The sequence below is a fragment of the Syngnathoides biaculeatus genome, chromosome 2 (assembly GCF_019802595.1).
Source record: "Syngnathoides biaculeatus isolate LvHL_M chromosome 2, ASM1980259v1, whole genome shotgun sequence".
Taxonomy (NCBI): Eukaryota; Metazoa; Chordata; class Actinopteri; order Syngnathiformes; family Syngnathidae; genus Syngnathoides; species Syngnathoides biaculeatus.
In genome coordinates this window covers 43,928,245-43,955,303 of record NC_084641.1, presented here as the reverse complement: position 1 = coordinate 43,955,303, position 27,059 = coordinate 43,928,245, and the positions used below count along the sequence as shown (strand labels likewise).

At 47.6% G+C, this 27,059-nt stretch overlaps 4 protein-coding genes across 5 annotated transcripts; all 4 read left to right on the top strand.

The window, feature by feature from the left end:
• Positions 1-611: 611 nt before the first annotated feature.
• On the top strand, positions 612-25,313 carry hoxc10a (homeobox C10a). Its single transcript, XM_061807231.1, has 4 exons — positions 612-2,064; positions 2,175-2,810; positions 4,237-5,373; positions 25,215-25,313. The coding sequence occupies exons 2-3, from the start codon at positions 2,240-2,242 to the stop codon at positions 4,509-4,511; spliced, it is 846 nt and encodes a 281-aa protein (XP_061663215.1). The 5' UTR covers positions 612-2,064; positions 2,175-2,239; the 3' UTR covers positions 4,512-5,373; positions 25,215-25,313.
• hoxc9a (homeobox C9a) lies at positions 9,019-12,165 on the top strand. Its single transcript, XM_061807243.1, has 2 exons — positions 9,019-10,637; positions 11,426-12,165. Exons 1-2 carry the CDS (start codon positions 10,079-10,081, stop codon positions 11,671-11,673), a joined length of 807 nt encoding a protein of 268 aa, XP_061663227.1. The 5' UTR covers positions 9,019-10,078; the 3' UTR covers positions 11,674-12,165.
• Positions 15,153-18,140, top strand: hoxc8a (homeobox C8a). The gene is made up of 2 exons (XM_061807251.1): positions 15,153-16,063; positions 16,522-18,140. The coding sequence occupies exons 1-2, from the start codon at positions 15,628-15,630 to the stop codon at positions 16,836-16,838; spliced, it is 753 nt and encodes a 250-aa protein (XP_061663235.1). The 5' UTR covers positions 15,153-15,627; the 3' UTR covers positions 16,839-18,140.
• On the top strand, positions 24,795-26,838 carry LOC133493640 (homeobox protein Hox-C6a-like). Of its 2 annotated transcripts, none has more exons than XM_061807275.1 (2): positions 24,795-25,365; positions 25,748-26,838. In XM_061807275.1, exons 1-2 carry the CDS (start codon positions 24,978-24,980, stop codon positions 26,032-26,034), a joined length of 675 nt encoding a protein of 224 aa, XP_061663259.1. In that variant the 5' UTR covers positions 24,795-24,977; the 3' UTR covers positions 26,035-26,838. The 2 variants fall into 2 exon arrangements, with proteins under 2 accessions (XP_061663259.1, XP_061663251.1); XM_061807267.1 differs by having other exon boundaries at positions 24,804-25,365; positions 25,745-26,837.
• The last annotated feature ends 221 nt before the right edge of the window (positions 26,839-27,059 follow it).

The window sequence follows — 27,059 nt, the reverse complement described above, 5'->3', positions numbered from 1 at the left end:
ATGTAAACAGGGTGCCTGTGTGTAGATCGCGGTTGTGGCTGTGTTCGCTGCAGACTTGTGCTCCATAACGGCAGCCTTCAAAACATGTGTTTTATTCAAAAAAAAAAAAAAAAAAACAAAAAAACCCACATGTAGATGTCGGGGGGGGGGAAGAAAACACGCGGAGGCACGCAGCTCAAGTGTGAAGCAACACGCAACTTGACCGCCATGTGTTACTACATTCCAGAATCAGCCCTCACTTAACTTGATCATTCCCCTCAATTTCGACCACCCCCATTTGTGTTTCGTGATGTCCTGCAGGCAAGGAGTGTGTGCGTGCGTGTGTGCGGGCGCGCGCGCGCGCGCGCTTGGAGGTCATTTCCCTCTCAACGCCAAACAAGATATTATGTCTAATTATCTTCACTGTGGTACCACACTGAAGTCCCACGGAGCACAAGAGGAAGACATAAGGCGAGAGACGTTTCGGTTTCTCTTACCTCACTCAGCATTTATTTCACAGAGCACACGAATCACGGTAAACTCGCACCTTGCACTCAGTCCATCGAAACAAAGTACAAATCAAGTTCTTCGTCGGCATGGCGGCCTCGCAGTTTGCTGCCTTTTTTTGAGCGCAGTCCGACTTGGCTGCACTTTCCCACGCGAGTCGTCTTTCTCTCCTCCGTGTCGTGTTCGAATTGCGTTTGAAGACCAAGCCGAGCCCCCGTCGCGTCGGATAGGATTTGAACAATTCAGCGACAATTTGACAAGACGACGACGTTCTCGGAATGGTAGTGGCTGCAAAAGTCGATCCAAGTGAGACAGACAACGAGGGTGGCTCGGGGGGCGAGACGAGGCGAGGCGAGACGAGACGAGACGTGGAGAGGCGAGGCGAGGCGAGGCGAGGCGAGCATTTCATTATGCGTCATGTGCTCACCACATTGTTTAACATGCTGGACTCATCTCGACGGATTAAACGCAGAGCAGCGGGGTACCCGACTGAAGCCACCGCACTTGTGTGGAGACAAATCGCCCAAAAGTCACCCACTCAAAGCCGTTTTGGCACTTCGAGTGAATTAAAAACAGACCAAATAAATCCTGCGGCGCAACTACGCGTAATATGAATACAATTCCGCTTCAATTAAAAAAAAAAAAAACAACAACAACGATGACATCGCAACAGTCTAACTATGTATTTATTTAGATCACACACACGGCCTGGAATTCAAAAAAAAAAAAAATAAAAAATTAGGAGGCCTCCTCGAACCGACAGTATAACAAGTGCCAAACTAAAGGCACATTGCGGATGAAAAATAACAATTGTGTGTAGAAGCAGAGATAAAACATTTTACAATCCTTTGAATTATTTACGAGGCTGTAAAATATTTTGAGTTAACAGCGAAAGAAAGAACAACAAAATTAGCAATTGTGCCACTATTCGCCCAAATATAACAGCAACAATAATCTTGATGAGCTAAAAATATTAATGTAGTGCGACCTCACTCATCTGCATTGATTGCGATGTCTTTGTCGAAGTGAAAACGTGGCTGGAATCGCGGCCCAATTCACATTGGAAAAGAACCTCAGCACTGGCATTCATTACATAGTAACTAATATTCTCATCGCTGTTCGGTAAGCAATAGAATTATAGGAGTACAGTACATTTATTTACTTAGCAGTGAGTAGGACGCGCCTTTCTGCGAAGCGGGACAAGATTGTAAACAAGTAAATAAATTCGTTCTTTTAACGAACAGTTTCTTGATGTGTGTTTTGACATGAAATCGAAAACTCGCCCGCTGGAAGGTTGTTGCGTTTATTCTCCCTCGCAGCACAAGAAGGAGCAATGTTTTGAACTTGGGTGAAAAAGAAATGGCCCCAGAAGTCTCTTTCGGAGTTGGGCTGGAAATGTTGGCAGCCCCAGCAGCAGCCTCCCTTTTGTCCGTCAGGCCGAGGCCTCCAACGCAGCGACCGGCACGCGGCCACCGGGTGGCGCTCTTGCTCCACCGAAGACGCCTCGCCCTTCCCAACTTGACCGCGCTGACGTCACGGCGCGTCTGGAGCATCAAGGCCACTTCCACGCCGCGATTGGTCTGAAAATCACATGACCGCGTCTCCTAGCGTCCGTAATGATGTTCCTGATGTTTTTTTTCTCTCTCCCCCCCCCTTTTTCTTTCTTGCGCCCCCCTCCTCCCCAAAAGATGTCAGCATCCCACTGTCCTTCTTCTCTCGGAAGGATCCACCGACGGGGCTGAAAAAAAAAAAAATGTCATGTCCCAATAACTTCCTGATGGATTCCTTAATGGCAGGATCGCCGTCGTACTCCGGCGGGCCGGGGATGTTCCTTCACGCCGCCTCGGATTACGGCTGCTCCGGAGGGAGGAGCGCGGCAAAGGTGGCCAAGGCCGCTGAGGGACTCCCGCTCGGGGGCTTCCACGACGGGGCCTACCTGCCCTCGCAGCTGGCCACATGGAGCCCGGGCTCCGAATGCGGGGGGGACGCGCAACCTGTTGCCCCGTGTTTACAAGCGCGCGACGTCAAAGAGGAGGCGTTTTGTGGCCGCTATCCGGATGACGGCAATAACGGCAAAGACACAACAGAGCCCGCCGTCTACATCCGGCTGGGGGACAATAGCGGCGGGCCCTCCTTCCGGGGGTACCAGGCCGAGGCCGAGGTCGAGTCGCAGGCTCGCCGTCGGCGGGACGAGCGGCGGCTCCCCTCCGGGCTCTCCTTGGCCGAGCCCGAGCCGACAGCACGGGACGAGAGCCCGGGTCGGGGCAGGCGGCGCAGGGCCCGCAGTGGCAGCCGCTCTGATGATTCGGAAGTCCAATGCAAAGGTACTCCCACGTTTGACGGGATTTCACCCCACCCTCCCCGGCGCCCCTTTTCCGCGTTTTGGGCTTGTGCACGTATTTGCATTCATCTGACAACGCGAGAAGGGCACTTATCGTCAAATAAACACACGCACACGCGGATCACTTTTATACTGTAATCATTTAAGCCTCTAACTTGTGCTGCCAACGTAAAATGTGGGATAACATTCACATGAACAATTACGACGAAAGATATCCCTGCGCTTTGTTTTTATTATTATTATTTTTAATGTTAGGACTGCAAATAAAAGCCACGGCCAACATCGTTCAAGAATTCCGTCTGTAAAATTGAGTCAATGCGGTTCCGGCGCTCCACTGCACGCGGCCGCAACGACGTGTTAGGGATTCCAATTTTGCAACAAAATCATTTGGAGGGAAGGCTCAATTTCGCACAACGTCTCTTTACAAACCTGTAAAATTTCACATTAGCAACTTAGCTAAGAAAATGTCTAAATGATCCTTTTTGGTTTTTGATTGGTACTCTCCGACGAAAATATTTGCTCGGATCCACTTTTATTTAGCGTGTGTGTGGAAGTGAAGGACTTCAATATTTTGGTAACAATTAAGAGTGTTCACGATTATTATTATTTTCACTTGTGTGTGTGTGTGTGTGCCCCAAAAATGTGTGAATGCGCCCTTTCAGCATTTCGCCCCCGTTCATTTCTTTTTGATGTCTTGTATTTGTTTTATTTATTTTTAAAGAACGCAGCATCCTTGCTCAACACCTTTGGCCCAAGTGCACCAAAGTCATAAACCTTTATGAGAGTCTGAGGTCCAGCACCGACAGTAAAATAACCACAATAAAGACGCGTACGTGGTTCGTCGTAATTTGATCCAATTACACTCAAAGCAGAGGTAATTAAAGCACAAAGTATGTTGACTTGTCAAAATACAGTAAGGGGCCATCTGCAGGTACAGCTGCATTTAATTAGCATTATTATGATTAATGTAGCTCAATTCGTATACAGCCTGTGCTTGAGCACAACAACAACAATAATAATAATCATAATAAAAAATAATCACAATAATAATCAGAGCAAAAGCTGCTTAGGTAACATTCGAGGCGTCCTCTTAAAGACGCAGCAAAGCAAATATCCGCGTGGCTCAAAAAGGGGATTTTAATGTCTCGAGCCTGATTAAGATTATGATAGTGAATCGTGTTTTAGATATACGCTCCAGCCACCATAATATTTTTTTTTTATTGAGTAGGAAATGATTTTTTTGTTTCTTTGTTTGGAAAATGCTGGGAGAGACAGATTAATGTTATGTTATAAAGAAAAATTAAGACAGCTAGACAGAGAGAGAGAGAGAGAGAGAGAGAGAGAGAGAGAGAGAGAGAGAGAGAGATGTTGCAGTGGACTCATTGTTTGTGCATGTGCGCACTGGGCAGATCCTTCCCCGGAGAAGACCACCGGAAGCTGGCTGAAGGCCAAAAGCGGCCGGAAGAAGCGCTGCCCTTACACCAAGCACCAGACGCTGGAGCTGGAGAAGGAATTTTTATTCAATATGTATTTGTCCCGCGAGCGCCGCCTGGAGATCAGCCGGAGTATCAACCTGACCGACAGACAGGTCAAGATCTGGTTCCAGAACAGACGCATGAAGCTCAAGAAGCTCAGCAGGGAGAACCGCCATCGGGACCATGGCGCCGTCTACCATTACGTCTAGAAACAAGATCACGTGTCCGGACACACACACACACACACACACACACACCACACACACACACACACGCGCACACACACACACACACACACACACACGCACGCACCACCACCGCCACCACGTAGAAACCGTTCATCGACTGCATCTGGACCCAAATCCACACGCACACACACGCAAGAGGCGAATGCACGCAGCAACTCACTTGGGGGAGATGGGGAGGGGGGGGGGGGGGAAATAGAGAAGAAAAAAAAAACACCAAACGAAAAGAAGAATAAAAAGAAAACCCCGCAAGAGAAAGCGACGTGCACTCGTCCAGCTGTGCACGTGCGCGAGATGCCTACGTTAGCACGTCACGTCACGTCGCGTCGCGTCGCGTCACGTCACAAAACAACACGCGAAGCAACGAGAGCGAACTTGTCCTGGGAAAGAAAAAGAACAAAAACAAAGGAGAACAAGCGAGAGGCCGCCGCCGAGAGCGTCAGGCCGCTTTTAATCCAAGCGGCAGACCGTAACCTTGATTTAGATATTATCCAGGTGACCACAGTAAGTCGAGGTCATAAAAAACGAATGTCAGCTCCGGCCCGGAAAACGTTGGGGGTGCATTTTATGATCTGCAAATATAATGTGCCGCAGCGGTAGAGATGCGCTTCAAAAGGTGTGAGCGCGCGGGCGGAGGAGGGCGAATCCGCACACCCCCGCAAAGTGCACGAGCAACACTTAAGCAGGCTGCAGCCTGCAGAAAAGAAAGAAAGAAAGATGGAGGACACCGAAAGAAAGAAAGAGAGAAAGAAAAATGGAGGATACACGGAGTGGGGGCAAGGACGTCGGTCGATCGAGAAGAGCACGTGGATAGGAGCGGCTCCAGGTAGGACTCTGCAATTTCTTCCTTTCATTCGTCGGCGTTGCTGCAATGTGGCTTTTTTTTTTTTCCTTTTCCTGTCCTGTCCTTTTTTTTGGGGGGGGGTGTGGGTGTGTGTGTGTGTGGGGGGGGGGGAGTGTCCGATTCATCCCCCAGCGGGTGTTTGCCGTTTGACAACCGCGTGTGGACGCACGCGTGTACTGCGTGTTGATGATGGACTGGATTTGCGTGTTGCGTTGCCGTTCCTGCACGCGGGCTCGGTCGCCATTCTGTGTTGGAAAATGTAAGCTTTGGATTCTTTTGTGCTGTCGGAATGAGCTGGACTGCTCGCGGATTTGCGGCTCATAGTGCAGCTTCTTCCTCGTCTTTGTTGTTGTTGTTGTTTTTGCCCCCGTTGTGGATTTTTACCCCCTTTATCACGCAGCTGAAGCGTGGTTTAGGTAGTTTCATGTTGTTGGGGTTAGCTTCCTGACTCGGCAACGGGAAACTGCCTTAATTACGTCAGTTCGTCTTCATCAAGGGCACAATTCCATCTGAATGTCCCCCTTCAAAAAATAGAAAAAAGAAAAAAAAAAAAGCACCCAGGCGCCCCCAACACGTTGTCAAAAGAATGCGATGCGTGCGCTGAGCTCGTCACCTTCCTTGGCTACTGAGTAAACACACGTTGTCCTGCTCGGATGGAGGAACATGCAAAAATCAATACGTCTGAGGCTTTCGCTGCAAAGTGGTTTTTCGTCTACGGACGTTGTGCAGACAGCACCAACAAGTCCACGTGGACTGGCCTGATAACATTGTCCAGTGTTGAATTGGTGACGATTGTCATCGGATCATTTGCACTTGGTCTCTTTGTCATGTCAAGCAAATTGTCACTTTTTACGTCATTTGATGACGGTGCATTGGGACAGTAAGAACATCTTTCATATTTCGTCTGTGTAACTGTTGGCGCGAGGGCTGTTTTTATTTATTTTATTTTTTTTTAAACCATAATATCATTTCAAACCGAAAAAATGAGAATATGTGTCGTCACCGTCCAAAAAGTTGGGCGTTTGGAAAAGAAAAAACAAAAAAAAAACAAGTGTCCACTTTTCACTCTGATTACAGGATTTACTCGTTGATTTCCTAACGAGAGGAAGTGTAACATTAAAATAAAAAAGCCTCACCCCCCCGCAAATTCATGTCGTCTGTGTGAGGCAATAGTAACGCTGGCGCGAGCTCCAATGTGTGTTCTGTTTCTGCGGTTTGGGCTCATATCAGCAATCCTCGCTGGTGACTCAAGCGAGGCCGCCATGACCCACTTTTGGCGTTGCTTCCTCTGCTGTAGAAACAAACAGTGGCTTGCTGTGCACTGTTTGCTGTGTCGCGAGGCCCGAGAATGTTGACCGCCTCCATCTTGCATCTTGCTGCATGCGGGGGTGGGAGCGGGGGGGGGGGGGGGGCTAGCAGTCTGGAATCCAAAGTCACTTTCATTCAGTCCGCTGAATGAGCGCCTTCTCCTGGGATGGATCAGTGACAAAGGCTTTTACGGTTCACCCTAAAACCATATAAACATAAAGCCATTTTCTTTTCACTTTGTAGTGGCCCAAAGGAAGTGTAGCTCACTTCCTCCTCAGAGGTGTGACGAAAAGACGTTGAAGCACGAAATGAGAGAGCAACTTTGAATCCGTTTCAAATCGGCCTCCAAAAAGGACAACAAATGCATGGCGAAGGGCGCGTTCTATCTGCAAATCTGCTGGAAGAATTACAATCCCGGTAGCGCTGCTCGTGCCTGAGGCGGGGAAAAAACCAAAAAGCAAAAAACAAAACAAAAAACAAAAAAAAAAAAACAACGGATTCCACATAACTCAGTCGTCAGTCGTGTAAATGAAAATCAAGTGTGTGAGCTGTGTGGTAGCGCCTCTTTTCACTTGCCTTAAATGTACACTCGCTCATGTAATTGATCGGACCGACATAGTCTCAAGTTGTGATGTGCTTTTGGAATCCTTTAAGATCACCCCTGATTTTTACACGCATGGAACTGTTTGGCAATTTGATCATCTTAAATGGAAGTGTCCTAATTCAGATGTTTGGCCCCATGTGCTCAGTGTATTTGGGGTTCGAACAAGGACGCAACAGCGGTGACACGTTCCTTTGAGCCCAAAAAGGATTTATTATTATTATTATTTTTATGTATTTATTTTTTTTTTGCTGTGCAGTCAGGAGGAAGTCAAACATGATGTCGACATGATGATCTCAAATTGAATCTCGTCCCTGTCTTGAGCGCAGATGCGCCTCCGAGTTGGCTCGTCGTCCTGCGCGCTCCAAAATCCTGACGGAAAATCAACACCTTGTCATCCAATTTTTGTGGCAAAATTGACGACGACGACAAAGTCGGCGGCAACGGCGACTTTCTCCTATTCCACTCGCCTCCCTCTCTCCGAAAAAACCCCCGATGCAGTCGGATAATGCGGCTCAATTTTCGACTTACGCTGTCACAAATGATTGCACACGAGTCCATTTCTTATTCAAATTGCAGTCCAATTTAGAAATGCTTTTCCTTGGAAGTCCAATCGTTATTTTTTATGAGCAAGAAAGCGGCTGATATGGGCCAAGAGGCTGTGGTGCGTGGATGCGACATTTCCATTTCTTTGCACTGTTTAAATGGAGTCGAGGCGGAGGCCGAAGGCTGCCGCGATCTTGTTTTCCGTCGCTTGGATAAAGTTTGCTTTGCGCTGCTTTTTGACGACGTGCATTCAACGCAGAAATTTCAAGATGAAATGTCATCTTGAATATTTGACATCCGCTTTGAATACTTTTGGGAAGTCTGGAATAAATAAACAATGGACGATACTCTATCGTTCATTTAATTGCAGAAAATGAAAAAGTACACGTAAAATGATATGGTGTTGAAATTAGAGACAGGCGTACAGGCAAAAAGGAGAAAGGAATTACAGAAATGACAGGCTCATACGCGCACATATCACACGATCATCATTAATGACAGCAGGAGAAGAAACACAGCAAGACCTTCAACCTGGAAAAAAAAAAGAAAAGAAAACAAAACACACAACAACTTTGAAAGGATCTTATTGAAGTCGAAGACAATTTATAGTGCGTACATCTGCAGAAACATTTGACTTGTCCTGCACTTTCAGCCATGCTGTCTGCTCTTTTACATTTCATGCTTGAATCTGAACTTTATTACACACGTGGCAACCCCAAATGCAAATAAATACACAAGTAAAATGACGCCATTTTCCCTTTTCGGTATTTGCTGACGTCATCTTCAACACTGATTTTCTCAAGTAAACGCCGTGAAAAGATGATTTCAAATCTTTGCATAAAAAAAAAAAAAACATTCCAAGCGTGGCCCTGGTGAAAGCGATTTGAACAGAACGCGTTTCGTTTTGAAGGATTTGATGCACACGCTCGAAACGAAATCTTAATTATGTGCAGACGTTTGTGAGCAATGAAAATAAAAAAGAAAAATATGATATTTAAAGCCCCGCCAAATTCGATCTGGCGCATCCTAATACAAATTAGTGTCGTTGTGGAAAAGCACTTTCGGCTCCAGCATGAAGGACCAGATGCCCCCCCCCCAAGCAATCTTCAACTCTGATATGAAATATTCAAATTGAATATAAGCACACCGCGAGTCTCCCGGCAGCGTGTTCGTTGAGTTTGGGTTGTTTCAAGTCCTGCAAAATGACAGCCAGTAGATTTCAGCATCAAGCAGGCACATGAACCACAGCGGCGACCCCCCCCCCCCACACACACACACACACGTAGTTTTTTTCTTTTTCCTTAATTTGAATCTAACGAACCATTTCACTTGATTTTTTGAGCCGCAACGTCTTTGGGCTTTTTCGTGTGTGCGCGCGCGCGCATTTAGTTTGTGGCGGCGTCCGTTTTATGTCAGGAGAGCGACTGGGATGCTGGCTTATTAAAGACATTTTATGAACAATCAAATGGTCGTCGTTAAAATTTATAGACAGACCTGAAAACGTGAACGGCCACTCCGTGGGGCTGCCTCGTGACGATGTTGGGACCCTGTACCCCCCCCCCCCCTTCCAACCAAGTCTTTCCCCAGGATACGCTTGAAAAGGCCGCAAACGTTTTCGTGGACGTCCCTCGTGCGGCGTCAGACTTTCTCTCCTCTGTTTACAACAACACCGAAATGAAACAAGATGTCACAACCGCTCATAAATAGCGGGCGAAGAGGGGATTTTTGTGCAAAGAAAAATGTGCAACTTGCGACATTTTCCACTGCAGAATCAGAGCTTGTCGTAGAGGATTTCCCAGCCAGACAGAGATTGATGACATGGTCAAATAGTGCCGGGCTCGCGTTCACGCGCAAGTATATCTGCAGCGATCGCGACGGTCCACAGATCCTCCGTAGCGCCCCCTCGGTCGAGTCCACGCGAGCCGCAAAAAGCCAGCGGACACGACACTTGCACTTGCGCCTCCAAAGTCGCGCGGCACCGAGACGAAATGTCCTCAGTTCCCATTCAAGCGCAAGGCTGTTCCGCGGTAAACGGCGCATTGATCCGCCGCACCATTTTTGTGGGGTAAGTACAGTCACGTGACGCGGCAGCAGCCAATCGGACGCGGCGGAGTTCGGAGAAATAATTACCTGCCTTGATTGTTCTATGGCCAGATCAAAAAAAAAAAAAAAAGTACACATACGCTCCATATAATAATCGGATGCATGTAAACGAGGCCGCGAAGCTCCGACATGTCGACCACGGGGCCCATAAGTAATTATTACGTGGACTCCCTGATCAGCCACGACACCGACCAAGTCCTCGCGGCGGCGGCGGCGGCGGCGGCGGCGGCGGCAGCGGCGGCCGGGACTCGCTTCCCGGCGCCTGCCTCGCACCCATCCGGTCCTCGTCCAACGTCCCTCGTCCCGGACTACGGAGACTATCCGTCGTGCAGCTTCGCCCCCAAACCGGCGGTGTTCCCCACGTCCTGGGCCCCCTCGCAGTCCTCGGTGGTGTACCGTCCCTACGGCCACCAGGCTCACTTGGGCACGGACTCGCGCTACGTGCGCTCCTGGCTGGAGCCTTTCCACGGCTACCCGGGCGGCGGCAGGCACTACGGCCTGAAGCCCGACGCCTTCCCGGAGCACAGAGGCGGCGACTGCCTCGGGAGCGCCGGGCGGACCTACGCGGATTATCTGTACTGCCCGTCGTCGGACATGCGGGACAGGACGCTGCAGAGTCTGCCCTCACCGGAATCCGAGCTGCTGGCGGCGGGGAAGCACAAAGACGACAAGCCGGAGCTGGATCCCAGTAAGTCCAAGCTCCTTTTACGGCGAAATTGGCGTTTTGCTCGGGAGAACATCGTCCATAAAGTCAAATTATACACTCGGCCCCCGTTTCCGCTGGCTGCAAAGCTCGAGCGACTATAAAAGACAAACGCTCCTGGGCCAATAACACTGGGGGCCATAAAAGCCTCACGGGGTTGTAAACATGCAGAAAGATTGTGGATGTTGCCGCAGGCAACTCTTACAAACACGTGCTGCTGGCAATTGGATTTGTCGAACAAAAATTGCGCCTGTTATTTTTGTAGCTTTTTGGCTGCGGTGGCCTGACTTAAGGCCGTTTTAGGCCCAACCTTGAGCAACGAAAGGTGCAACATTTTGGACACTGGAGAAAAGCATTCGAAGCCTCCTGCAAGACAACAGCGTTGAAGAAATCCACATCCACGAGACTCATCCGCGCAAGCCGAGGAATGTCGCCGGGCGAGGAGGACCTGTAGCGGCTTGAGCTGTACTACTGCGTCTACTACCACTTTATGGGCTAATAAAGTGAACGAGCGCAATGAGGGTTTTACGATGGCGTTGGAGGGGACCCTGGATGGAATCAAGTCGGCGCAAGCGTCGGCGAGCGAGGGAGCGAGTGCGCGCGCAGAAGGACTTTGGAATTTAAAAAAAAAACCCAAAACAAAAACAAAAACAAAAACAAAAAACAACAACAACAACAACAACAAAAAGAAGAACAGAAAATCACACGACGGGCCCACGCAGGGTTGCCGGTTGCCTGCATTGTCGTAAACATCATGTGTGTTTTCTTCACAGATAACCCAGTGGCCAACTGGATCCACGCTCGCTCCACCAGGAAGAAGCGCTGTCCTTACACTAAGTACCAGACTCTGGAACTGGAGAAGGAGTTCCTGTTCAATATGTACCTCACCAGGGACCGCCGCTATGAGGTGGCCCGGGTCCTCAGCCTGACCGAGAGGCAGGTCAAAATCTGGTTCCAGAACCGGCGAATGAAGATGAAGAAAATGAACAAAGAGAGCAGCAAGGACAGCAAGGAGCAATAATAATGCGGCGGGATTCGAACCTGACTGGGATGGACAGCCAGCACTTCTCTCCTTTGCTCATTTCAAGCACATTTTCGACACTCTTTGATGCTTGTCATTTTTCTACTTCAAATTTGTGTCCCTGTCATTCAAAACAAAAAGGCCAATGCGACCTTTTGATTGCAAAAAAAAAAAAAACAAAACAAAAAACAAACAAACAAAAAAAAAAAAAAAACGACAACAACAACAGCCCGTTTTTCCACCGCTTTGTTGTTACGGAAATGAGAAAATTACAAATTCGGACGCCGAAGAGCGATCCGAAGCGAGAGCATACTTGAAATCTTTCACACGTCCATAATTGAACTTGCAGGTGAAGTATTTTGTACAAGATGAAAACATCTGCGATCGTCGTCTTGTTTGTATTTTTGCGGTAGTTGTTGTGTATCTTTTGTTTTGGACTGATTGAAATGTAGCTTGTACTTGTAGATGCAAATATAAACATGAGCACCCGAAGCAACTGCCTTCTGTGTTGATTGTAAATTCCGCGTGATTGCAGGCCTGCACACGTGAGCCTGAAAACAAAACAAAAAGAAAGAAAAATGTTTTTAGCTCGACGCCAAAGTTTGCCTTGAAGGAAATGTTGACGCGCGCTGCCCGTGCAATGGCGGCGTCGGTGCGCAAAAGAAAAAGGCCGCAATTGAAATATTCATGCAGTCCGATTACTCAAAAGATCGGACGTGGCCGTCTTCCAATAGGTCCGTCCGTTCACGCCGTGGAAGTATTGTTAAGTATTGAGCAGAATTTGGTTTGGGGGGGGGGCGGCAGAGTATTTTGATTTCTCGCCTCATGTGAGTTTGACATGAGGGCCTCGAGAATGTGCGCGTGAACATCGCATTTACTTTCCGCCTTGTAGGCGCTAAATTGCCGTTTTGTAGTGGTGGACAATAAAGACAGGATGCTGCACTTTCCAGAGGCCAGTCGTGTGCATTTCCGCCCGGACGCGCACACAAAGCTTTTTTACAAGCCCACGCTGGAGCTGGCTTGTTTGTCTCAAATGCAGACCAACAAAGCAAACTCCAGCGACCGGCTAGACGTCTGGCCTAAATGACTTTATGGTTTTAATGGACGGAGGGAGCTGCGGGACTGGTTCAAAGGAGTCGGGCGCACCCTCAGTGGAACCCAGACCCCAGCAGCCCCCTGCTCGCCGACCAGCTGCGACGTCACCCCCTCCTCACCCTCCACTCACTCCCTTGCACTTCATCCTGCGAGCGTTCGAAGAGGCAAAGCGTGAGAGGAACACGAAGATCCGAATGTGGCCCGTATTTCGAACGTCGCAGTGCTTCGTCCTTGCAAAATGGCGACGGACGCAGACGATTGGAACAAATGAGGTGGAGGGCATGTTGTCCTGTTTTCTGATTGGTGAACCCGAGGCAGGTTGCCGGCGTTTGGACGCTAGATGGCGCTGCTGCCCCGCCTTTCGAAGCATCGGAGCCGCCGGGGACGAGCACGACGTCCAAGTTCTCTTGTCACGAAAAAACGAAAGGAGGACAAAATGACACCCGGTGGTCAGGGAGAACGCCAAAAGGACGATTTCTGCCCAAACTTGATTTCAACGCCACTGGACTGGATGGACACTTGAGGCCTCTTCGACAGCTCACATTTCTTGCGTCGCTCGGTCACGTCCTACAAACGCAAATCTTTTGAAAGAGCAATTTAAAGACAAGCGTTTTTCAAAATGAGCCTGATTATTTACCAGTATTTGCATTTACATAAACAAAATTCATTTTCTTTTCTTTGCGCGTCAGATTTCAAACACTACACCCCGGGGGCGAAATAGTGAATACAAGATCAGACCACGGGAAAATAAAGTCACTCAAATTTGTAAACATGACTGGAAAACGAGAAAGCTGTTTAGAGTGCACTGTTGCTCTTCTTCATCTTAACTACTACGACGACGACGACTACTAATGATAACAACGGGCTGATCATAACACGTGCGTATGCTAGCAGTGGTGATTGGCAATCTGTATTTTTATAGAGTGTGAAAGGCCCATAAATTCGCACAACGCGCCTTTCATATTTTACGACGATGTGCATAAAACGTTAGTGGCCCCACAAAAAGCACACTGGCATATTTGGAAAGAGTCGATCGAGGCAGAGAGCCCAACGCGAGCAGCGAGCTGGGACGGCACGCGAGTGCTGATTGCAGCTAAACATCCAGCGTAAAATTTTATGAACTCTTCCACGCGAGGAGATTTATCCCCGGTGGCTTTTACGGGGTCAATGAGTGGCACCTACTATTCATAGGTCGTGTTTATATTTGCGTGTGTCGGTGTTTTACAGCGTCGGGCGCGAGTGTGTGTTCTGCCCTCCGTGTCTCTTCCCCCCCCCCATCCCTACCACCCCCCCACCCCTTTCCTCCGATGCCCAGGGGCAGGGGCAGGGGCAGGGGCAGGGGCAGGGGCATGTATATTCCACCACAACTACATTGACTGCGGCTCATGTTGTGTGCTTGCTGTTCGACTGTGTGTGGATGAAAACCTATCGATCCATATGTGTACGTGTCTATAGTTTTTTGGGTTTTTTTGTGTATGTGTGTGATGTATATATATATATGTATCTGTGTGTGTGTGTGTATAAAAATAATATATATATATATTGTGTAAAAAAATAGATATTATATATTTGTGCGTATATTAAAAAATATATCTATATTTGTGTGTGTACACCCGTATTGTATATATATATATATATATTTATATATATAATATTTGTGTATAAATACAAATGATAAATATATAAATACAAATTGATATATATCTTCTATTGTTAATGTGTAATCTTTGTGTTCTTGTTAGTTTATTCTTAGTGCGTCATTTAGTTGAGCGTCTAAAATGTGCTGTTGTGTATTTTTTTTATCGTGCTGTTTCATTGCAGCGCTTCTATTGCAACACCTTCTCATCGTGCTTTTGATGATTTTTTGATGTTGTTGTTGTTGTTGTTCCTATTTATTGCTGCTTTCGAACATTGTTGTCGTCGTCGTCGTCGTCGTCGTCGTCGCCGCCGCCGCCGTTGTTGTTGTTGTTGTTGTTGTTGTCATGGTTCCGTCCGAGGGCCTCAGGGAGGTCAAGTCAAAAGCAAAAGGGGCATTTTCTCCTTGATGGGCCAGGACGAGCTGGTGCACCTTGGGTTTATTTCGGGAGAATCTCCCTTTGTGCTGCACCCCCACCCCCACCCCGCTACATACACACACTATTTAATATTGTGTTTTGAAATGTGACTTTACTGAAGAGGTGATCACATATCGAGCGACGATTACAGGCAACTCCCCTCAAGGTGTGCATATAGTGTATCCGTATAGGGCCCCTGCACGCCATGTCTGTCTGACCGCTATGGAAAAGATGAAGGGGATGAGGAAGGGAGGAGGGAGGGAGGAAGGGAGGGGGAGGACGGGGAGGTGGGGGGCGCCCGCGGTGGGGGTGGGAAGCTAAAAAAAGGAAAAGGAAAAAAAAGAGAGAGCACGCAGCGTCTGTGACTGCGCCGGTGGAGCTCGCCAAGCTTTAAGTTTAGATAAGACGCACACATGCCATGAGCCGGACTTGAGCCTGCAAAAAGCCGGGAGAGGAAAAACCACAACAAGCCGGAGCGGCAGCCCACGCACGGAGAGAGCCGATGAGAGGAAAGCCTCGGGGAGAGTGAGCGAGTGAGCCTGCCTCGGATTTGTCCAGAAGGGCAGCCTTACCTCCACTTCGGCTCGGATCCACGCGCCGTGTGCGGGTTGGGACCCCAAACAAAAGGCTGCCATCACCCCGACGGAGATCCTTGACGGCCGCGTGAGCGACAACGAACGAGGGGGAGAGAGACACCGAGAGAGAGTGGGAGAGTGGGAGAGAGGGAGAGAGGGAGAGAGAGAGAGAGAGAGAGAGAGAGGAGAGAGAGAGAGAGAGAGGCACACCGCTGGATGCAAAAACAAACATGAGCTCCTATTTTGTCAACCCTCTTTTCTCCAAGTACAAAGGCGGCGAGTCCCTGGAGCCGACCTACTACGACTGCAGGTTCCCACAAAGCGTCGCCCGCAGCCACACGCTGGTCTACGGAGCCGGGGCGACCGCGCCGGGCTTCCAGCACCCGTCCCACCATGTGCAGGACTTTTTCCACCACGGCACCACCGGCATCTCCAACCCGGGATACCAGCAGAACCCGTGCGCCCTGGCGTGCCACGGCGACGCGGGCAAATTTTACGGATACGAAGCCCTGCCGAGGCAAACGCTTTACGGCAGCCAGCAAGAGGCGAGCCTGGCGCAGTACCCGGACTGCAAGTCGTCGGGGGGCTCCAACCCAGGAGAAGGGCAAGGCCACTTGAATCAGAGCTCCTCTGCCAGCCTCATGTTCCCGTGGATGAGACCCCACGGTGAGAGTCCGCATCGCCACTCGTACACGATCGTGAGTTCGAGCACAGCGACGCGAAGCGACGCGACGCGACGCGACGCGACGCGACACGGCACTGCAGCGCGGCGCGGCCCAGCGCAGCGCAAGTCCGAACCGCTCGCTAGTTCTCACCCGAGAGAGAGTTCACGGCGAGGTGCGCTGCGTTCAATTGTAATTGAGCTCTCGGCTTGCTTTTGAGGGCTTTGAAAGTAGGCCCGCTTCGCATCCATCCAAAAATCATAGCAACGCAAAACACACGCGCGCGCGCGAAAATTATGCTCAAATAAAATGACAGGTCACATTTGGACAGGAAAGGGCCTCCGTTCGATCAGCGTGTTCTTCTTTTTTTTTTTTTTTTTTTTTTTACTGACGCTTTTCGTGAAATAGGGTGCAGCTAACCTTTCGTTCTTTGGCTTGACCCCACACCCCTCCCTCCCCAAGCCCCAGGACGGCGCAACGGCAGGCAAACCTACAGCCGCTACCAGACTCTGGAACTGGAGAAGGAGTTCCTCTTCAACCCTTACCTGACCCGCAAGAGGAGGATCGAGGTGTCGCACGCCCTCAGCCTGACCGAGCGACAGGTGAAGATCTGGTTCCAGAACCGGCGGATGAAGTGGAAAAAGGAGAACAACAAGGACAAGTTTCCGGGTCAGAGGGGAGAGGCCGAGGCCGAGGCCGAGGAGGAGGGCAACGAGGACGGTGAAGGGGAAGAGGGGGAAGAGAAGGAAGCGGAAGAGAGACAGGAGACCAAGGAGTGATTTTATGGGCCTTTTTATGGTTATATGGCTGAAAAAAAAGAGAAAGGAAAAAAAAAGAAAAGAAAAAGAAAAAGAGCGCTCATAAACAGAGCGAGCGCGTCATCTTTATGACCACCCTTTCATTTTGTCAAGTGGGAACAGCAATATTCCTGTCATCAATAGGCACATTACCCAAAGGGATTGCTCATTTTCTTGCGGTGGGGGGCGGGGGGGGGGTGCAAAAGAAGACTAAACAATTTCTTTTATATATTACAAGTGTTACCCTTGCAAAAAAAAAAAAAAAATCAAAAAAGGGAACGAAAAGGCGTATACAACGATTCAAAAGTGGCCGATTTGGGGGGGACAACTGCATCAACATCAGGGGAGACGACCACGATACGGTCTGTAAATAGACAAACACACACACACACACACACACACACACACAAAAGAAAAAGTCATTTCAAAGTCGACCTCGACTCAGTGGAGGTTTTTAGTCGGAACAAACAAGCCACTCTTCTCCTCCTTCTTCTTCTCCTTCTTCTCGTCATTGTTAGCGTTCTAGTCGGTTTGTTTCCACGTGCATGGGCTAAAAACAGCCGTGAGCTCCTCACTCGCCTCATTTTGGACTTGCAATCTTTTGATGCTACCTAAACCTTGGGATAATTGCAATAGAAATGTCTGAAGAATAGAGATTTCGTACAGTTTTTCATTTGAAAGTGTCTTACACACACACACACACACACACACACGCGCGCGCGCGCAACTTTTTCCTTTTTGAAGTTATGGATGTAGCATTGACTTGTTGAAGACAATTATTTGAGTCTTGGGAAGACAATTAGCTCGAAGCCAAGCAAAGCAATTCAGAGGGTTTTTTTTAAAATGTTCTTTATTATGATTATGATTCTAATTATTTTAATCACGAATACCTGGCACTACCTAATGTTCCGATCCACGTTGTTCACTTTCCACTCGAGACGTGGCAAAGCTCTGGAAGAATGAATGACAAATGATTTCCCCAACAACTAAAACTGCCTACGAAACGCAGATTGTTCGGGACAATCCCTGAAACAATTTCAGCGATTTTCTTTTACATTTCAACGTGCTAGTGAAATAGAGTAGTTGTCTTTTTTTGTTTTTTTTTTTTTTTTTTGGTTCGTTTTGTTTTTTGTTTTGCACTGAATATAACCTTTATGTACGTCTTGTTCTATATTGATGTTAACAATTATGCTCGTTTCCTGGTGTTGCTCCTGTGAAAGGCGACATTATGTCCCACCATTCTTGATGTATGTAAAGTCACAAATAAACATGATGGCTCACAATATTTGCACCCTGTTTTTTTTATATTATTATTACAGCCTCCAACTGATTGCCTCCATTCTTTCCCTCGATATCACACACACACACACACGCACACACGTATGCATGAAAAACGCCTAAGGCTCCCCTCCTCAAAACAGATCACTTTTTTTTATGTTTTCTCACAAATAGCCCAATATATATAATACCCCATCGGATGACGCACTTGCGCACCCCGCAATATTTGAGAATGACGGCATAGAGACATTATCTATCTATCTATCTATCTCTATCTATCTATCTATCTATCTATCTATCTATCTATCTATCTATCTATCTATCTATCTATCTATCTATCTATCTATCTATCTATCTATCTATCTATCTATCTATCTATCTATCTATCTATCTATCTATCTATCTATCTATCTATCTATCTATCTATCTATCTATCTATCTATCTATCTATCTATCTATCTATCTATCTATCTAGCTATCTAGCTATCTAGCTATCTAGCTATCTAGCTATCTAGCTATCGATGCATCTAATCTATATCATGCAACAAATAATAATCAAATAAAATAGAAATAGTCTGCCAAATATTCGGCTGTGCCTTTCAGTGTCCGATTGCCGGCCCGCATTCTGCCCCCCCCCCTTCAGCCGGTTTGATAAATACCTTTAATAATCAACAATTTCAAGACTTCCTGTGTTTCGGGAGCCTTCCGAGTGCCTCTCGGGCTTGCTACTTGTTTTTATTTTGCGTTCCCAACAAAGCCGAGGAGCCAAGTGTGGCGTGCAGTTGAGACTTTATGCCGGGGACACCCACAAAATATTAAAGAAACAAATCAATAAAAAGCTACATGCTTGGGACACATCAATGCTTCTATTAAAAAAAAAAAAAAAAGGCCACAGTGGCACTTGCTCCGTTTTGAGGGTGCTCCGACTTTAACTTGTATCAAAATGCTTGATAGACTTGTTGTGTTTTAACGTTTCCAAAAATCGTCCATTTCAGTTTGCATTTTTGAAAATGGGCTTTATTTGCTCAACTCCTGGATAAACGCTGTACACAAATATTATCTTTCCATTGCGAATTTATGTGTAATTCTGCAGCACTTTATTTAACAGAAATAATTGACCTTGGATTTAAAAAAAAAAAAAAAACTTTATTCGAATTACCTACTGACATTAATTTTAGATAATGATCCTCTCATATTCAACTGAGTGTAAAGAGTAGATGACCAAATGAATGATTTCATTACGAAATCTATAAAAGTCAAACAACAACAAACATGTCTTATATTTGTCCGTTTAATTGGTTTCGTAATTTTCACCTTCAAGAAAATGTTTTTCATTTTTCAATATATAAAATTCCGATGACGCATAGTTTGTGTTTGTTTGAGTGTGTCACCAAACGAATGTGCAAATTACCTTTTTTTGCAAATGTAGTGTTGAAATATTCGCTCGTGGAATCTCGCGACTTTACTTTTCAGCCTCACGTCCAATTTACAGAAACGCATCTTTTGTTTGCCGTCGAAAAATGGACGCAACATTTCGGCTGTGTGCCGACATTTCGTGTGTACACACAATGTGTGCACGTTTTCAGCTCAGCCTTAAAGTTAAGTGCAGCTGCTGTAAACTTTATTGGTGGTGTAAAGGCCAAACTCGCGAGCTTTTTGGGTCTTTTGTGGCTGCGAGCAAATGAAGGCCTGCAGGGGCCAAACTCGGCTCTCCTCCAACTAGCTTCAAGTTATGGAAGCTGTTTTTTTTTCTTGATTTTTTTTAACGTGTGTGTATGGGGTGGTGGGGGGCTTTACATTTGCAGGACTCACACTTGCTATTTGCTGAATTGAATATGTTGAATCGTGGTCTTTGCTCCTATTTTGTCGTCATTTTTCGCTTCGAATTCGATGCGAACCTTCACTGCAGCGTGAGAAAGTCGGGTGCATTTTTTTCCTCGTCAGTGACATAACTGTGTTATTTCTCCATTTTGTCGTTGAAGAAAATGTATTATAATATAATATTCCTGTGGCGCGTCAGCTGTCGTGCGGCGTTTGTTTGATTTGAAAATGCCTTTTTCAAACGACTTGATAAGGTGAAGCGCGCTCTTGATTGGACGCTTTCGGTCATGTGAACGAGGCCTCGTTTTGTGTTGTGTTGCGTTGCCGCGTCGGCCTGCCTGTGTGTAGCGATCCAAATGGCCGATTCCCGACGCCCGTCCTTCTCTAAGGGATTTCTTTGGCGATCCTCGCACTTTGACCCGCCATCTTCCCCGACCTGCAGCGTGCGGACAAACCTTAGCATCCGAGCTCCGTTGGTTCCCCCATTTTGAATATTTGCTGCATTCGAAAAAGGCGGAACGGCAAAGATGGCTGCAAACATTCCAGGTTGTTAAAGGGAGAAATTTACAGCTGAGTAATAAAAGTTTACGACTCACAGCTCGCTGTGATTGGCCCCCGCGAGCCACGTGGCTCACGCGCTATGAACATGAACTTTATGCTGTTGTCTATTCTCCGCTCCTTCCTTCGAATCGGCAGCAGAGCAAGCTGCCGTCGTGTCAAACCTTTTCCTTTTCCTTTCCTTTTGTTTTTTTTTTTTTGGCCTTCACGAGAAGACGGAGCCGAACACGCGCCGCCGTGCGGAGGTTCGTTCGCGTCCGATTCGCCGACTTCCTGGCAGGAGGTGTTTGTGTGGGGAAAGGGGGGGGAGGGGGGGGGGGGTTCGCCAGGGCAGCCTCGGCGCCTTATAGCAAGCCAGCCTGCTGCGGTTCTCCCTCCGGAAGAGGGACGAAAAAGGAGCCCAAAAAAAAAAAAAAAAAAAAAAAAAAAAGAGAGAGAAATAAATAAATAAATAAAGGAAGAAGAAGAAGAAGAAGAAGAAGAAGAAGAAGAAGAAGAAGAAGAAGAAGGACTTTCCCACGCCACATCCTCCCGGGCCGCGTGCGTGGTGGCGGCTAGGATGGAGCACCAGTGGAGCTCCCAGGTAGGAAGGCGCATTTCTCTTCTCTCTCTGCTCGTGTTTGGATGCCGCGCGTGGTCTCGTGGACGTTGCAGACGCGTGAGCGATGATAGCAAGGTGCGTGGGTTCGTTTGTGCGCGTGCGCGTTCGGCGGTGACATGCCACGCGTGAGCTTCCGCGCAAGAGCGGCGCTGGCCGGCGGGCGGTCGCACCTGAGCGGGCTCGTCCACGGCCGCGAGCGCTTTGCTTTCAAATGGGCGTCACTCAGTGGGTTGCTCTCACTTGGCCGAATTACTTTCTTTTCTCCTCATTCTTCTTCTTCTTCTTCCTCTTTTTCACTTGGAAATCCTGCCATGATTACTGCTAGGGTTGAGTGATGTGATGTAATGAAGTTGTTGTTACATTGCCAACGGGCTGCCGTGCATCTCGCTCACGGACGCGCGCGCTGACATTGTGGCAGTTTCCCACAGCGCCCCCTAGCGACCGACGGCGTCGCATGTGGAAGTGGGCGCGGCGGTTGTTCTGTCGTCGTCGTCGTTGTTGTTGTTGTTGTTGAGAGCTGCTCGCTGCTTCACTGCGGAAGTCAGCTGACCCGCTGCTGTGTGTGCGCGTGTGCGCGCTTTCCAAATACTCGATTTGCTGACGTTGAATTGATTGGAGATGATTGGAGCGCGTCACGTCGGTCCGATGAGAAATTCACTTGGACACTTTGATGGGAGCTTGCACGCTCTGATTTATTTTGGTTCCTGCTCACTGACATTCGGAATTCTGATCGCAGCTGTGCCAAATGAGTGTGTGCGGTGCCGAGGAGCCGCTGACTAAAAGGCATACATCAAAAATTGGCATCAAACACATTCCATCTTTTTTTCCCCCCCCTGACGGAAGTAGATAAAAAAGAAAAATGAAAAAAGAAAAAAAAAAAACAGCATACACGTGCGAGTAACAGCTGCACTGTGTGTGTGTGTGTGTGTGTGTGGTGTGTGTGACAGAATTGTGCTTCAGAATTCTGCCCTTGTCCCTTCATTTTACATGAAAAGCAATTTGATGTCATGAGTTTACATGCACCGCACAAAGTTGGACGGAAATCCCCACATTTCTGTATGTTTTTCAAATCTGCTTGATGTTTTTTGAGGGGTGGAGGTTGGGACGGGGGGGGGGGGGGTTATAATTGTGTGCTTGAAATATATTTCAGCGAGTCCTGTGTGTGCGTGTCGAAAACGGTCAATATGGTGTTTAATGCAAAAATGTTGAAATTCGGCTTCTGGACGCTTCTTGAATCCCTCTGAGGTCTCGTTGCGAGTCGTCTCTCTTCTCTCCTGGCGAGTCTGCTCCGCAGTAATCGTCCGCTTGTGCGCCTGCAAACGGACGCAAACGGTCAGTCGCTCCATTTTGAATCTATTTTCATTTAATGCGCCGCCGCCGCCGAGCCTGGACTAAATTGGAGAAAGGTTCAATGTTTTGTGCTGCTAAATAAGGCCCATTGAAGTCAGACATCTGTCCCCATCACCACATTTAGAACTCCCGACAGGGCAAAAGTTTTTTTTTACCCGCTAATGGTCCTAATTTATGACGTGTGGATCAACATGGCGCTCGCCGGGCTTCCTGAGTGCATAACGAGCAGAAAAGTCCGACACTTCCGATCGTAATTGCCACGGCAAAGTGCCCATAGAAGGCTTTACATTGTTACAAAGGGAATTAGTCCTTATTAGAAAAGGGGGAAAAAAAAAATCAGCTTGGATGGCTGCCTTTTAATCACGATAAATAATGTCGAAATTATGCAGCTGCCATTTAGCTAAAAGTGCGTCACGTTAAGTCAAAAAAAAAAAAAAAAAAGAAGAAGAAAAGCAACGAAACGCAGCCGTTTCAAATAGAATGTTGGTTTGATTTAAGCCTTTGATTATAAAAAGAGCTCATTATATTTATCATGATTAAAGAAGAGCCAAAATGTAGACATTGAAGTTCATCCATTTGTTGGCAATTGTCAGCGTCGGCCTTTTCGCTTCCCTTTTGTGTTTTTGTTTCTTCTTCCCTCAAAGTGGAGCAAAAGGCTGCTGCGGTGCAGCCCGAGGGGCTCGTGCGGTGGGTGCGATGAGCCTGACGGGCCGCAATAAAACACTAAAACGCGAGGCAAAGAATGACCTTTGCAATTGTGCGCGGCTGCCGCATTCCTGCCTCAGCCCAAAGTTTGTTGTTGGTCGACGTTTCAATTTGTGTTTGGCAACCCCAAAACATTGACACGCCGCCTCCCCGCCCCTTGTTTTTAATTCAATCTGTTCAAAGAAATAAAACGCACATTTTAGTGGCGATATTTTCATTGACTCGATGGCAAAATCCGCAGCATGGCATTTTGATGCACAAATGGCCACGAAAAAGGTGGAAAGGAAAGAAAAGGAAAGGAAAGGACGGCAGGGGAAGGGAAGGGAAGGGAAGGGAAGGGACGTTTTATGGCAGCCACTTCCTCGTCTTTGTTGTCTCTTTTGTGGGCCTCCCAAACAACGTTGCGCGAGATCCTCAACAAATCAATGAGGTTCCCCAACAGCCGCAGTGAGTGCACATTTGAACAACTTTGCTGCCTGATCAATTTGCCAAGATGACCTGTTGAAAAGTCCGCATTTCAATTTCATTTACAGCTTACGCTCCGTGCAGGACAGTTACACCCCCCCCCCCAAAAAAAAAGGCCACTTTAAATTCGCTCGCACCCAATTCGTCAAGGTAGGAAAAAAAAAAGTGGACAGCAATTATAATATCCGTTTGTAGTAGAACACATCACAAAAGACCATCGCTCAAGTTGTACCTCAAAAGCAATTTCCAAAGCCATTATTTGTCGCTCAGCCTAATCATCACGTTGCCTGCACACAAGAATGAAGGCGTCGCAAACTTGCTGCACTTGATTCTAATTTGACTTTCCGAGGGAGTTCGAGCTGTTACTTGTTTGTTTGTTGATTTTTTACATTTTTTTTTTTTTTGAAGCGGCAGAAATGTTCATTCAAGTATTTTTCTTCTTTGTTTTGTTTTGGGTACTTTCAGCTGCCTTTGCCGCAGAGAAAGTTGTCGGTGAGCTGTGGAACGTCACTTGTTTTATTGCCCCCACACAAGAGAGACCATAAATGCATTCTTGCCACTTCCCCTGCTCACAGCAAAAAAAAAAAAAAAAACTTTAAAAATTGCTCACAAGTCCAAGAATACTTCGCCACGCCTGAGAATGTGCTTCGGATAAATGGAGGGGGGGAAAAAAGCTCATTTGAATCCGTCATGTTTCTTTTTGAAAAAGACTCGTCGACGTGTTCTGTTGTGTGGCGGTAAGAATTCGCACGGGAAAGGTCCAATAATTTGCCCGGAACTCGAGATCTCGGACTCTTTGCACTTGGTTCATTCTGAGTCATGAGTCTTTCAACCAAAGTCTTCACCGGAGAGGCTTTTATTTTATTTCATGTTATTTGTATTTATTTTGATTTCTAAGTGAACATCACCTCCCCACAGCGTTTGTTTGTCGGCATTTTGCACGAATGCTGCTGCGGCTCTCGGGTCGGGGCTCCGGTTCCTCCCGCGGTCCCGCCTCGCCATTGGTGGAGCCGGGTCAGCTGACTTTGTCATATTGTCTGTGAGCGAGCCGAGCCTCGGCTAGAACACTCGGCTTTGTGCGTCTTCACCGGAGATTGCAAATTAATAATATTGAAAGTAGCGGGGAGAGGAGGCGGTATCGGGAGGGGGGGGGGCACTGGGTAGAGAAGGGGGAAAAAAAAGAAAAAGAAAAGAAGAGCTCGCGAAAAGGTGTGGTTGGCCGACACACGCGGGAGGGAGATTTACTGGGAAGCGAGATTGGAGAAAAAAAAAAAAGAAAAAAAAAAAAGAGAGCGATAAAGAAGTAGTGGCGAGAGTTGGACAAGAGGGTTCCGAGGCAAGGTATGAATTCTTATTTCGCAAACCCGTCGCTGTCCTGCCATTTGTCCGGCGGCCAAGAGGTTCTGCCCAACGTGCCCATCAACTCCAGCACCTATGACACAGTCCGACATTTCTCGTCGTACGGCGCCGCCGTGAGCCAGAACCATCGGATATACGCTCCTTTCTACTCCCCGCAAGACAACGTGGTGTTCGGTTCCGCTCGGGCTCAGTACGACTACGGCTCCAACGTCTTCCTGCAGGACAAGGACGTGCTGCCCAGCTGCAGGCAAACCAGCGGCGCACAGAACCACATCGGCCAAGACTACACTTTGGAGCCGGCCCGGACGGCTCAGGAGCACAAGAGCAACATCCCGATCTACCCGTGGATGCAGCGCATGAACTCACACAGCGGTGAGTTTTACTAGCAAGCGGCAAATAAATTAGGGAAATGGGCCCCTTTTTACGATATGTCTCACCAAGAGAGTAAGCTACTTTTTATGGCCCCATAAAACATGACTGTATCTCCTTGGCCCCCTTTTTGCATGTGCAAACAAACATCAGCCTCGGTTCGGCTGTCACTGGGACAGCCGCCTGCAGGAAGCTCTCGTACAGCTCGCGTCCGTCCGTCCGGCCGGCGGGCTCGATTATTTATGAACGCAGCCGCGTCACACACACGTACACGCACGCGCGCACCCCCCCCCCCCCCGCCCAAAAACAAAACAAAAACCAAAATAAAACCAACCCAAAACAGAACCGCGATCCGTATTGACCGGGCCGCTTTGTACCTCAGCAGGAGTGGGCTACGGGACAGACAGGCGCAGGGGTCGGCAGATCTACTCCCGCTACCAAACCCTCGAGCTGGAGAAGGAGTTCCACTTCAACCGCTACCTGACCCGGCGCAGACGCATCGAGATCGCCAACGCGCTCTGCCTGACCGAGCGCCAGATCAAGATCTGGTTCCAGAACCGGCGCATGAAGTGGAAGAAGGAGAGCAACCTGACGTCGGCGGCGGCCACGCAAGACGAGGACGGCGCGCCCAAAGAAGACAAGGAGGACGGGGACAGCAAAAAGAAGGAATAATTCCGGGCATGTGGAAAAATGCAACACCCCCAACGTTACTACCTAAAGATGGAGCTGAAAGGGACGACACTGCATGACGGCTCGCCCTCCTCCCGTTTATCATATCACGGAGGTGTTGAGCGCTAAACAAAACAAAACAAAATCCGATCATTTCAGCCACATTCTGAGCCCTGTGACTCTTGATCACTTTTACTTTGATATTGTATTTTTCCCCCCGACTTGTCACGGTCACACTTGTGCTGTGCAACCAATAATAATAATAATAATAATAATAATCATCATCATCATCATCATAATAAAGACGAAGTATTCATTCCTACGTTATTTCCAGTGCCAGTATATTTATCCCACACGCAGACAAATGCATCACTGTGAAGTTTCCGCTCACCTCACCAAATTCAGTGTTAACATTCCACGGAAGGAAGCAATTGGAGCCTTCATTTGGGCGGCGCAGCGTCATTTACTACTTGAACATATAGAGAAATATATAGAAATATATACATATAGGTCTTGCAAAAACGTGAGTTGCACGAATAGACTGCGCTTGTTTATTGGATGACCACATTAACACGACATATTCAGCAAATCCCCTCAAGGATGCATTTACTTGCTTTAATAGACAGCACATCACACCAAATTGCGCTTAGACTCCTTTATCTTTTTAGTTGTTGATTTTTTTTATTTTTTGGGGAACTCATTGACACAATTCCGTGTGAAGTACATGTGTACATGTCGTCCTTTTTTTCATTTGAAAGTTCATGTTTTGTCATAATTGTGTATCATGAAATAAAACATTTATAAAACTTTCGCTTCTGTGCGCTTTCTCTTGTATGGGCGCCATCATAACATGTTCGTGGTGGGTTTTTTTTGTTGTTGTTTGTTTGTTTTGTTTTTTTTTTTTTTGGGGGGGGGGTGGTGGATTTTAAAAAAGTGTCAAGCGGGCAAGTTTTTGGGCGGAACCTGCTCCCACTTTATAATAATATACGAGGTTTACTGATGAACGTCAAGTTAGTTTGTGATACCCA